The sequence below is a fragment of the Pristis pectinata genome, chromosome 1 (genome assembly GCF_009764475.1).
Source record: "Pristis pectinata isolate sPriPec2 chromosome 1, sPriPec2.1.pri, whole genome shotgun sequence".
NCBI classification, from domain to species: Eukaryota; Metazoa; Chordata; class Chondrichthyes; order Rhinopristiformes; family Pristidae; genus Pristis; species Pristis pectinata.
In genome coordinates this window covers 2,055,356-2,068,708 of record NC_067405.1, presented here as the reverse complement: position 1 = coordinate 2,068,708, position 13,353 = coordinate 2,055,356, and the positions used below count along the sequence as shown (strand labels likewise).

General features: G+C 51.4%; 1 protein-coding gene across 3 annotated transcripts in view; it reads right to left on the bottom strand.

Annotated features, from left to right (window-relative positions):
- Positions 1-13,353, bottom strand: part of LOC127569499 (FYVE and coiled-coil domain-containing protein 1-like) — a 40,984-nt gene that overhangs the window by 16,883 nt on the left and 10,748 nt on the right. For all 3 annotated transcript variants that reach the window (XR_007956204.1, XM_052014212.1, XM_052014221.1), the window contains exons 5-9: positions 10,715-10,821; positions 9,326-9,469; positions 8,682-8,807; positions 7,409-7,466; positions 3,474-5,507 (exon numbers count right to left, since the gene is read on the bottom strand). Coding sequence is in view for 2 of the 3 variants with exons in the window: in XM_052014212.1 (XP_051870172.1) it covers positions 3,474-5,507; positions 7,409-7,466; positions 8,682-8,807; positions 9,326-9,469; positions 10,715-10,821 (2,469 nt within the window). In the remaining variant the exon portion in view is untranslated. The remainder of the gene's footprint in view (positions 1-3,473; positions 5,508-7,408; positions 7,467-8,681; positions 8,808-9,325; positions 9,470-10,714; positions 10,822-13,353) is intronic.

The following is a 13,353-nucleotide window of genomic DNA, read 5'->3' as shown; positions in this document are numbered from 1 at the left end:
AATCTTGTCCAGATTGGAGAAACAGAAAGCTGAGAGACCAGTGAATGCTGATGTCCAGGGGGTTTGGGAGTACAGAGGTGGGAAGCTTTACTACAGTCACGCACTTATGTGAATTCACAGTGGGAGTAGGCTACTCGGCCCCTCTAACCTGCTACCCCATTCAACAAGATCACGGCTGATCTAAGGGTAACTTAGCTCCACCTTCAGTGACCTGTCCTCCCTCACTCAACAAGAATCTCTTTCCCTCTGTCTTAAAAATATTCAGATATTCCACCCCCTTTGAGGAAGAGAATTCCAAATACTCACCGCCTTCTGACAGAAAAATCGCACCACATCTTTCCCTTAAATGTGCAATCCTCCATGTTCGAACGGCGACCCATGGTTCTAGATTCTCCCACAAGAGGAAACATCCTCTCCACACCCACCCTGTCGAGAGCCTTCAGGATCTTATACAGTTCAATCAAATTCCCTCTCACTTTGAAACTTCAGTAGGGACAAACACAAGCTGTCCAACATGAGACCACCCATCCATTCCATGTATCAGTCCAGTTAACCTTCCCTGAACTGCTTCCAAGACATAAACATCCTTCCTGGAGTAAGGAGACCGACCCTGTGCACAGTGTCCAGATGTGGTCTCACCACTCTGCCGTATGACTGAAGTACAAACCTCCCTGCTTTTGAATTCGATTTCCCCAGTAATAAATGGTCACATTCTGTTATCTTTTCCAATGACTTACTGTACCTACATACTAGCCTTTTTGTGAATCCTGCCCCAGGACCCCCAGATCCCGGTGTGTCTCTGGAGACACGAGAGACTGCAGATGCTGGAACCTTTCCTCCAGCAGTTGGTTGTTTGCCCTCATGCATCCTCAGCTCTGAAATTGGTAACCCTCACCTCCGGTTCTCCCCCACTCGCCTCTCTCCCCCTCTGGTCTCCCTATTTTTGGCCCCTTTCCCACCCTCCAGCCTTCCCATCACCCTTTTCCCGTCCCCCTCCCAGTCCCATCATCCACTTGCCACACAGGTCACCCACCATCTTCCGCGTCCCCCCCCCACCCCCCCAACACCACCCAATCTGGTCCTGGTTCCCTCTGCCATACACCTCTCCCCTAATGATTCCCACTCTCACCACCTTTACTGGGAGCCCTTTGTGTTCCTGCTTATCTCCCTCCAGCAGCCATCTCCATCTTCACCCTCCCCTCCTCCCTCCATCTGCCTCCTTCCAGTGTGACTCCCATCTCTACCCCTACCCTACCCGGCTCGATCTGCCTGTCATCCTTCAACAGCCCCCGTCTCCTCAATACTGACCAACCACCGCCCCCACCCCTGCTTTAGTCCTGATGTGGAGTTTCTACCTGAAATTTCTTTCCTCCCACAGATGCTGCTTGACCCACTGAGTTCCTTCAGCAAAATGGAGACACGGCGGCGAGACGGGCCACGGACTGGATGACCGCTTCACTGAGCACCTTCGCTCCGTCTGCCGTGGCCGTTTGGATCTCCTGGTGGCAGACATTTTAATTCCCCTCCCCATTCCCACACCGACCTGTCTGTCCTCGGCCTCCTCCACTGCCAGGGTGAGGCCAAATGCAAAGTAGAGGAAGAGCCCCTCATAGAACATAGAACACTACAGCACAGTACAGGCCCTTCGGCCCACAATGTTGTGCCGACATTTTATCCTGCTCTGAGATCTATCTAACCCTTCCCTCCCACATAGCCCCCATTCCTCTATCATTCATGTGCCTATCTAAGAGTCTGTTAAATGTCCCTAATTATTCTGCCCCCACAACCTCTGCCGGCAGTGCGTTCCACACACCCACCACTTTCTGTGTAAAAAACTTACCCCTGACATCCCCCTTATACCTTCCTCCAATCACCTTAAAATTATGCCCCCTCGTGTTAGCCATTGTCGCCCTGGGAAAAAGTCTCTGACTGTCCACTCAATCTATGCCTCTTATCATCTAGTTCACCTCTATCAAGTCACCTCTCATCCTCCTCTCCAAAGAGAAAAGCCCTAGCTCACTCAACATATCCTCATAAGACACGCTCTCCAATCCAGGCAGCATCCTGATAAATCTCCTCTGCACCTTCTCTAAAGCTTCCACATCCTTTCTATAATGAGGCAACCAGAACTGAACACAATACTCCAAGTGTGGTCTAACCAGAGTTCTACAGAGCCGCAACATCACCTCGTGGCTCTTGAACTCAATACCCCAACTAATAAAGGCCAACACACCATACGCCTTCTTAACAACCCTATCGACCTGTGCGGCAACCTTGAGGGATCTATGAACGTGGACCGCAAGATCCATCTGTTCCTCCACACTGCTGAGAGTCCTGCCATTAACCTCATATCCCCCCAGGTCGTCTACAACTCGACGGCCCGGACATTGAATTCTCCAACTTCTGGTAACTGCTCCCCATCTCTTCTCCTGATCCATCCAGTTCCTCCGACACCCACCCAGCCCCCATCGCCCTCTCTTTCCCCTCTCCCACCCTCTCTCCATCTGCCCCTCACCCACACACCCCTCCCACCGGTTCCCCTCCCCACCTCCCTTTATTCCAGGCTCCACCTTCCTCACCTACCAGATTCTGTCATCTTCAGCCCTTTGTCACGTCCACCTATCACATCGCAGCTTCTGATGCCATCCCCACTCTCCCCCTCCCCCATCCACCTGCCACCCTCCTCACCTGGATCTACCTCTCACCTGCCAGCTCTGGCTCCACCCCTTCCCCCCACCTCATCATGCCGCCTCCCTCCCCTCTTAACTTACAGTCCAGATACAGGGCCTTGACCTGAAACATCAGCATCCATTTCCCTCCACAGATGCTGCCTGACCCTCTGAGTTCCTCCTGCAGTTTGTTAGTTGCTTGTAAGGTGGGAAGTACATCACCAAAGACTCTTGTAAATTTCTACAGATGTGCGGTGGAGAGCATTCTGACTGGTTGCATCACCGCCTGGTACGGAGGCTCCGATGCTCAGGATCGCAAGAGGCTGCAGAGGGTTGTAGACTCAGCCAGCTCCATCACAGGCACAACCCTCCCCACCATCAAGGACATCTTCAAGAGGCGGTTCCTCAAGAAGGCGGCATCCATCACTAAGGACCCTCACCATCCGGGACATGCCCTCTTCTCGTTACTACCATCGGGGAGGAGGTACAGGAGCCTGAAGACCCAGACTCAACGATTCAGGAACAGCTTCTTCCCCTCCGCCATCAGATTTCTGAATGGTCCATGAAACCGTGAACACCACCTAGTTATTCCTTTGTTTTTGCACTATATATTTACTTTGTAATTTATCATGATTCTTATGTCTTGCACAGTACTGCTGCCGCAAAACAACACATTTCACGAGATGTCAGTGATAATAAACCTGGTTCTGCAGCTGTCCCAAGCTGGTTGTACCTGTGTCAGCCTGTCACCTCCCTGTTGGAACTGTGTGTGGCCACAGGCCAGTGTTTGCCTGCTGCACTTACGTGGGGCGCAGACACACCCTCCTCCTGCGTGGGGCACGACAGCTGTCCCACAGCTGGCTGCATCCCCCCAGCTGCGCACTCCTCTTGCCGCTGTTTCACCTTCACAGCCGCTCGATCCAGCGCAGCGTTGGTGGTTGGACGCACACTCCGTGCACGCAACTCCCCCACAGTCGCCTGGGCTTCCTGCAGCTCACTCCGCACCTTGCTGTTGTCCAGCTCCAGTTTGCCAGCTGTGTCCTTCAATTGCAGGAGGTCCTCCTCCAGGGCAGAGACCTTCTTCTCCAGATCTTCCTTCTGGCACTCCAGAGATTCCCGCTCAGCTTTAAGGCTCTCAATTCTCTCCTCCATCCTTTGGACCATCTGCCCATGGCTGTACTCCAGCTCCTCCATCTGTTTCTTGACTTGGGCAACTTCCCGAGTGGATTTGTCCAGAGTGGAGAGCTCAGAGAAAGGATTTCTCTGGGTGGGCCTGATCTCGGAGGAAGCTTCTTGTAAACTGTACCCCACTTCAGTGTCTTCAGTCTGGAGTAGAGACAGCTCCATCTTCTCCTCTGCAAGGACCTCGTCCACTGCCCTCTTCCTCGGCTCTGTCAGCTCTGCTGTTAACATGGAGAGTTGGGCAAGAGCTTCCTCTAGTTTGGCTTTAATATCAGGCTTCTCTTCACATTTTGGCTCCAATTTCAGAATAATCTCCTCAAGTTTCTCCTTCAAGGTGTTTAGACACCGATCATTCTTTGCCGCTGTGTTTCTGTTCTCTTCGGGGCTCAGCTGTTGATCAAGGTCGGAAATTTTCTCCTGGGCTTGTTGCTTTTCTTGCTCCAAGGCAGTGAGGGACTCCAAGAGCAGAGCCCCCTCCTCTGCCAGTCCTTCCCTCTCCAGCTGCCCGTCTTCCAGCTTTTCACTCTCCGTTTGGATCATCCTCATGTTTCCTTCGAGGTTCTCGTTCGCTTCCCTCCGGTTTCTGTCAGGAGGGAGGATGGTGTCCCAGGTCTGCTGTTCGCAACCTTGGAGCCTGCCGACCTCTGACTGAAGTGAGACGACAGACATCTCTAGCTCTCTGATCTGCTGCTGGCTCTGCTGGTACTTGCCTTCCAGCGACTTGTTGAGAGACTCCAGGCACCGAAGCTTGCTCTGTAGGTTTTTCATCTCCATTGATGGCTCACCCACCTCCAACTCTTTCCCACTCTGAACCGAAGCCAGGGTTGACTCCTTGGGCCAGTGATTGCCTTCCTGCTCCATCTCATCGCCCCGCTCTCGGTGTCCTCTGAGCACGAGCTTCAGCCTCTCCATCTCCTCCTGGTGGACTTGTTCGGCCGCAGCCATCTTCTCCATTTGCTCCTTCCTCAGCAAAATGTCCTCCTGCTCTTTTGCAGCCAGAGCTCGTCTCAGTCCGTCGAGGATGCTATCCATTTCCTCGACTGTTTCGTTCAAGAACTTATTACTGTCCTCCAGCTGCCCCAGCCTGTTCAACTTTTCTGCACTTTCCTTCTGCATCTCCTGCAGGGTTGCGATCTCTCGCTGGTGTTTGGAACACTCCTCCACCTTGATCTTCTCTTTCTCTTTGAGAAGACCCTGGAGTTCCTCAATGATGTGTTCCTTCTCCTGGAGCTCTCTCTTGAGTTCCTCTATTAGAGATTGCTGCTCAGCTTCCTTGCTTAGTTCACCCTCCCTCTGATCACCTGCAGCTAAGATGGTCACAACTCCCTGGCCCTTTCCTGGACCACCAATATCGCTTCCCTCCAATGGTTGCACTGAACAGTTAGATACTTGGTGCACCCCTATTGCCCTTTCCTCCTGCTGACACACTGGTGCACCGTGTTCACTTTGTGGAAGTTGCTCTGGGGTTGAGCCAGATTCCGCTGTTTCCAGGGCTAATGTTTGTCTCCCCGTTGGATGACCATCGTTGTCTGAGATACCGGCCGTTTCTGCCGTTCCAGATGTTACTCCCCTTACATCGGTTTTCCCGGACTCTTTCGTCCCTTCGGTGTCTACCTGGTCCTCCTCTGGGTCTTGACTTGTGTTCTTGGACATCCCCTGAGGAGAAGCAAATGTTAAACGTAAGGCAGTGGGCAGAGTTCCCACGAGGTTCCTAACCCCATATGACAGGGGCGGTCAGAAGTGGTTACCAAATGAAGCAGAGAGCTCCACTTGTGTCCACTGAATACGCTGGAGTGTTTGACGGGACATGTGGAGCAAGGCAGCTCAGCCAACGTTGCCAGTGGTAGCTCTGGACACCCCCGGAGAGGAGGTCACCTGAAGTGAGGGATGGCTCCAATATCCCCCCCAGACAGCCCACAGAAGCTAGACCGTTTCTGCCACAATCTCTCAACGTCGCAGAGAGTGGAGGTCACACACGGAGTGAGCAGGGGACAGAATTGTGGTACAGGATGGCATGGAGGGCATTCCCAAGAGATGTGCTGTGTGGGACCAGCTCCTGAGGAGACTTTCAGGGCCTAACAATTCCAGCCACGTGGGGGTTTAGCCTACTCGGGACCACCAGCACTCATGAACCCTCTCAATCTGGACAAGTGTGAGGTGCTGCACTTTGGGAGGTCAAACGTAAGATGAAAGTATACAGTAAATGGCAGGGTCCTTAGGAACATTGATGTGCAGAGGGATCTTGGGGTACAAGTCCATTGCTCCCTGAAAGTGGCCATACAAGTAGATAGGGTGGTAAAGAAGGCATACGCCATGCTTGCCTTCATCGGTTGGGGCGTTGAGTATAAAAGTCAGGAGGTCACGTTGCAGCTGTATAAAACTTTGGTCAGGTCACATTTGGAATATTGTGTGCAGTTCTGGTCAACACATTACAGGGAGGATGTGGAGGCTTTGGAGAGGGTGCAGAAGAGGTTCACCAGGATGCTGCCTGGATTAGAGGGCATAAGCTATAAGGAGAGGTTGGACAAACTTAGGTTTACTCAGGATTGTCAGAGGCTGAGGGAAGACTTGATAGAAGTTTATAGGATTACGGGAGGCATAGATAGGGTGGACGGTCAGAATCCTTTTTGCTGGCTGGGAATGTCATATACAGCAGGGCACAGCTTCAGGGTGAGAGGGGGAAGGTTAAAGGAGAAGTGCGTGGCCCGTCTTTTACATCCAGAGTGGTGGGTGCTTGGAACAGGCTGCCAGGGGAAGCAGGTACAACAGCACATGAAGAGGCTGGGAATGGAGGGATGTGGGCTACGTGAAGGCAGATGGGATTAGTTTGATTTGGCATCATGTTCGGCACAGCCATGGTGGGCCGAAGGGCCTGTTCCTGTGCTGCACTGTTTTGTGTTCTTTGTTATCTGTTTGATGTCGATGTTCTAACACCCATTTTGCTATGAGCGTCAGCGGCTTCAGCCACAAACACCAGTGCAGCTCACTCTCTTCAGTAACCTTGGCTGCATCCAGGTAGCCAAGGCAGAGAGTCCTCACGTGTACACAACTAGTGAGGGGCACGGTAGTGTAGCGGTTAGTGTAACGCTATTACAGCACCAATGACCCAGGTTTAATTCTCCACCGCTGTCCATAAGGAGTTTGTACGTTCTCCCCGTGTCTGCGTGGGTTTCCTCCGGGTGCTCTGGTTTCCTCCCACATTCCAAAGATGTACGGGTTAGGAAGTTGTGGGAATGCTATGTTGGCGCCTGAAGCGTGGTGGCACTTGTGGGCTGCCCCCAGAACATTTTCAGTAATGCAAAAAGATGCATTTTGCTGTGTGTTTCAATGTACATATGACTAATAAATAAATATATATAATGCCCTGGGAGTATGTGATGGGACAGTGCAGAGGGAGCTTCCCGCTGTGTCTGACCCTGGGAGCGTGTGACGGGATGGTGTAGAGGGAGCTTCACCCTGTCTCTGACCCGTAGTGAACCCTATGGACAAGGAATTTAAAATTGCCCCGTACCTCACTCAACTATTGCAGTGAATACCATTTTGAAGCTGTACTGTACCTTAAAGGAGCTGTTTGATGGATCTCTCCTTGATATCCTTGTGGATGTTTTAAGTTTACTGTATGAACAGGAAGAGGAGAATTTGTGGCATCAGTGATGTTTGTGACACAATAATGCTGCACATGTTAATTAAACAGGCGAATTCTTCCTTTGGTCCAACACATTTTGGGCTATTTTGGCCAGACGATAAATTTCTCTGAGGCCTCTTCATCGAAGACAAGTGGGTTACCCGTTCCACCCCCCTGCCTCACTTGCTGTCCATCATCTGTTCTGTGTACCCTGTGTGGGGCAGACACACTCCCCACCGGACCCCACCCATGAAGACAGAGGGTAGTAGTCGATGGGTCTTATCTGGCTGGAGGTCTGTGACTAGTGGTGTTCCACAGGGGTCAGCGCTGGGTTCTCTGCTGTTTGGAGATGTACATGCACATGTACACATATACACACGAGTCATAGAGTCACAGAACACGACAGCATATCAATGACTTTGATGAAAACGGGGGTGGGTGGATTAGTAAATATGCAGACGACACAAAGGTCAGTGGTGTTGTGGACGGTGTAGGAGGTTGCCAAAGGATACAGTGGGATATAGACCAGTTGCAGATATGGGCAGAGAAATGGCAGATGGAGTTTAATCTGGGCAAGTGTGAGGTGTTGCACTTTGGGAGATCAAACGTAAAGGGAAAGTACACAGTTAATGGCAAAACACACACAGTGCTGGAGGAACTCCGCGGGTCGGGCAGCATCCATGGAGGGAAATAAACAGTCGACGTTTCAGGTCGAGACCCTTCATCAGGACTGGAAAGGAAGAGGGCAGAAGCCAGAATAAGAAGGTGGGGGGAGGGGGAGGAGCACAGGCTGGCAGGGGACAGGTGAGTTCAGGTGAGGAGGGGAAGGTAGGAGGGTGGGGGAGGGGGAGATGTAATAAACTGAGAGGTAGAAGAGGCAAAGTGCTGAAGAAGGAGGAATCGGTAGGAGAAGGCATCTGATCAAGGGATTCCAGATTCTCTGTCAAACAAACAGCCAGCACTGTCTGATATAGAATGATAGAACCCCAGAACAGTACAGCACAATACAGGCCCTTCGGCCCACCATGTTGTGCTGACCTTCAAACCACACCTAAGACTATCTAACCCCTTCCTCCCACATATCCCTCTATCTTAAATTCCTCCATACGCTTATCTAACAACCTCTTGAACTTGACCAACGTATCTGCCTCCACCACCACCCTAGGCACCCCAGGCACCCACCCCAGACATAATTACTGACTCACTCTGTCTCAGCGTCTGTCGCTGCTGTCGGGCTGGGGATCCCCTGAGTACTTTCGTTTTCCACAGACCTTCGGGATTCGGTGCCGTTTGGTGATGTCCTGCTCACTGGTCTGTCAAACGGTGTTTCCCTTTTTTAAAATGAAGGGTGCATTCATTGCAAACAATAATTTCAGGACACACAAAGCAACTTAATTTATTTGCATTTGAGATAGTGTGTGTGTGGGACCATCCCCCAGTGAGGGTCAGTGTGTGTGGGACCATCCCCCAGTGAGGGTCAGTGTGTGTGGGACCATCCTCCAGTGAGGGTCAGTGTGTGTGGGACCGTCCCCCAGTGAGGGTCAGTGTGTGTGGGACGGTCCTCCAGTGAGGGTCAGTGTGTGTGGGACCATCCTCCAGTGAGGGTCAGTGTGTGTGGGACCGTCCCCCAGTGAGGGTCAGTGTGTGTGGGACCGTCCTCCAGTGAGGGTCAGTGTGTGTGGGACTGTCCCCCAGTGAGGGTCAGTGTGTGTGGGACCGTCCTCCAGTGAGGGTCAGTGTGTGTGGGACCGTCCCCCAGTGAGGGTCAGTGTGTGGGACTGTTCTCCAGTGACATTCCACGTGATGACAAGATGTCTATTATTTCCCTGTTTGTTCTCTGCTATCTCACCATCTGGCAATGGGCCATGATGTGTCCAGGTCAACACCCATCAAAGGCAGGTCAAAGGTGATCGCGTTCAATGCGTACAGTTGTTCCACGATGTCTTCCCTGAGCCTGTCTGATAGGAAGGGGCTCCTGGCGTAGTACCAGTCACTGAAAGAGAATGGTCCATGCAGACAGTATTTGAAACATTGAGGAATTCTGCCTCCTTGTTAACTCAATCTACCAGACGTTGGAGTCACAATGGGTGCGTACCTCGCACACCTGAACCGATCACTCACCCTCAGAACAAATCCTAACAGTCATGACACCATGCAGAGAAATGTGCATTCACAGACTCCCACTGTAACTGCCTTCACAGGGTAGGATCTTTGGCCCACTGTGCTGTGCTGGCCCTCTGAATTAGCTCTCCCATTGTGTTTGTTTCATCTGCTCTCTCCCCAGACCTCAGACCCTCTGGTGTTTCCCTGTTGCTCCCAACTGCCTTCAGGGCTGCACGTTCCTGATCATATCGACTCGCTGTGGAGAAGCTTTCTTTCCCTCTGCCCTCTGGAACCTTTAATTACAGAAGAATCAGAGGCAGAGAGAGGCACTGCTCCCCTGGGTCAAGAACCCTCTTCCCATCTCTGTCCTAATGACCAGTCCTTTACTCTGAGCCCGTGAGCCCTGGAACTAGCACCCAGGACCAGGAAACATCCTCCCTGCATCCAACCAGTCCAGTGAAAGAGGGAATAGAGGGATGGAGACATTGAGGGAAGGAGGAATGGACAGATTGATGGATAAGGGTGTGGAGAGACTGAGGGATTGTCCAGTGAGGATCCACCGTCCGTTGGCCGTCAGTGGACGTGTCCCAGGGAAACTGCAGAGAGTTGTGGATGCAGCCCAGTGCATCACAGACACCAGCCTCCCCTCCTTGGACTGTCTTTACCTCTCGTTGTCTTGGTGTAGCAGCCAGCATAATTAAAGACCCCACCCACCCGGGACATTCTCTCTTCTCTCCTCTTCCATCAGGTAGAAGATACAGGAGCCTGAGGGCACGTCCCACCAGGCTTAAGGACAGCTTCTACCTCACTGTGATCAGACTATTGAACGGTTCCCTTATACAATGAGGTGGACTATGACCTCACGATCTACCATGTTGTGACCTTGCACCTTATTGCACTGCACTTTCTCTGTAGCTGTGATACTTTACTCTGTTCTGTTATTGTTTTTACCTGTACTACATCAATGCACTCTGTACTAACCCAATGTAACTGCACTGTGGAATGAATTGACCTGTATGTCGGGTATGCAAGCCAAGCTTTTCACTGGACCTCGGTCCAAGTGACAATAATAAACCAATACCAATACCAACAACCCCCTCCCAGATGAGGTGCGCTGCAGTAACCCTCTCCTTACCTGACCAGCTTCTGATTGTGGAAGCAGAGCTGCAGGGAGTCAGCGAGCTGCTGCCATACCAGGCAGTATCGGATGAACGCACGCCCCTTCCCCAGCGAGGTGCTTAGCTGTGGGAGGGGAGAGTGTGAAAGGTCACCACCTGGTGCTGTGAACACGCATCGGGAGGGTGTGCGGGTACCATGGATCAAAGCCAGTAACCCAGACCAACCTTAGCCCACACAGAGTTAGCCCAGGTTCACCCCGGCTCAGCTTGTTTGAACAGACTTCTCCCATCTGAGCCCATTAACACTCCTTCTGGAAGAAGCAGAACTGAACTTATGGAACATAGAACATAGAACAGTACAGCACAGGAACAGGCCCTTCGGCCCACGATGTTGTGCTGAACTAATTAAACTAGTAATTAAACGACTAACTAAACTAATCCCTTCTACCTGCACTATGTCCATATCCCTCTATTCTCTGCACATTCACGTGCCTCTCTAAGAGCCTTTTAAATCGAGGTATTGAATACAGGAGTCAAGAAGTTATGATCCATCTCTATAGAACTCTGGTCAGGCTGCATTTAGAGTATTGCGTGCAATTCTGGTCACCTCACTACAGGAAGGATGTCGAGGCTTTAGAGAGGGTGCAGAGGAGGTTTACCAGGACGCTGCCTGGATTACAGGGCATGTGCTATCAGGAGAGGCTGGACAAACTTGGGCTCTTTTCTCTGGAGCAGCAGAGGCTGAGGGGTGATCGGTTGGAGTTGTATAAAATGATGAGGGGGATAGATAGGGTGGACAAGCAATATCTTTTTCCCATTATTGAGCGATCCAATACCAGAGGGCATGCACTTAAGGTGAGGGGGGTAGGTTCAGAACAGACGTGAGGGGTACGTTTTTTACTGAGAGAGTGGTGGATGCCTGGAATGCGTTGCCTGATAGGGTGGTGGAGGCAAATTCATTAGAGGCTTTTAAGTGGGGCTTGGATGGGCACATGAATGAGAGGAAAATGGAGGGATGGGGCATTCTGTAGGTAGGAGGGATTAGCTATGTCAGCACAACATTGTGGGCCGAAGGGCCTGTTCTGTGCTGTACTGTTCTATGTTCCATGTTCTATGTTAAACGCCACTATTGGATCAGCCTCCACCCCCACCCCTGGCAGCACATTCCAGGCACCCACCGCTCTCTGTGTAAAAAATCTTGTCCCGCACAACTCCTTTGAACTTTCCACCTCTCGTCTTAAATGCAGGCCCACTAGTATTAGACATTTCAACCCTGGGAAAAAGATACCAACTGTCTGCTCTGTCTGTGCCTCTCATAATTTTATAAACTTCCATCAGGTCTCCCCTCAGCCTCCGCCGCTCCAGAGAGAACAACCCAAGTTTGTCCAACCTCTCCTTATAGCTCATACCCTCTAATCCAGGCAGCGTCCTGGTGAACCTCTCCTGCACCCTCTCCAAAGCCTGCACATCCTTCCCGTAATGGGGCGACCAGAATTGAATGCAATACTCCAGATGCAGCTTAACCAGAGTTTTATAAAGCTGCAACATAACTTCCTGACTCTTGAACTCAATGCCTCAACTAACAGCATACCATAACTAAATACCTCAATATACCTCAATACCTCAACTAAAGGATACCATACGACTTCTTTACCATCCGATCGACTTGTGCTGCCACTTTCAGGGAGCTGTGGACTTGGACCCCAAGACCTCTCTGTGCATCACTGCTGTTAAGAGTCCTGCCATTAACTGTGTACTTACTGTCAGTTACTCTATCCGGTGCTTACAGTGGGGTCTCCTCTACATCAGAGAAATCAAACACAGATTGGGTGATTGCCTTGGGGAACATGTGAGTTCAGTCCACAGGACTGACCCTCAGCCTGACCTCTGTCTGTGCCCTCCTGCACTGGTCCAATAAAGCCCAACAGAAGCCCAAGGAGCAGCACCTCATCTTCTGACTGGACACACTGCAGCCTGCAGCTCTTACCACCAAATTCAGTGTCAGGTACTTAGAGCGGAAAACAAGCTGCTGGAGGAGCTCAGCGGGTCAGGCAGCATCTGTGGAGGGAACTGGACAGTCAACGTTTCGGGTCGAGACCCTTCATACGACATCTGTCAAGATTCCTTAAGCTTGTTCTTCTATTTTCCAGTCCAGATGAAGGGTCTCGACCCCAAATGTCAACTGTTTATTTCCCTCCATAGATGCTGCCTGACCTGCTGAGTTCCTCCAGCATGCAGTGGGTAGTACTGCTGCCTCACAGCTCCAGAGACCCAGGTTCGATCCCAACCTCCGGTGCTGTCTGTGTGCAGTTTGCACGTTCTCCCTGTGACTGCGTGGGTTTCCCCCGGGTGCTCCGGTTCCCTCCCACATCTCAACGACATGCAGGTAGGTGGGTTAATAGGCTAAGTTATCCCCCAGTGTGTGGGTGAGGGGACAGGAATGTGATAAAGAGTAAATTGTGGTGGAACCATAGAACCATAGAACCATAGAACACTACAGCACAGAAAACAGGCCATTCGGCTCTTCTAGTCTGTGCCGAAACGTTACTCGGCTAGTCCCATTTACCTGCACCCAGTCCATAACCCTCCAGACCTCTCCCGTCCACGTATCTATCCAATTTATTCTTAAAACTCAAGTGAGCCTGCATTTACCACA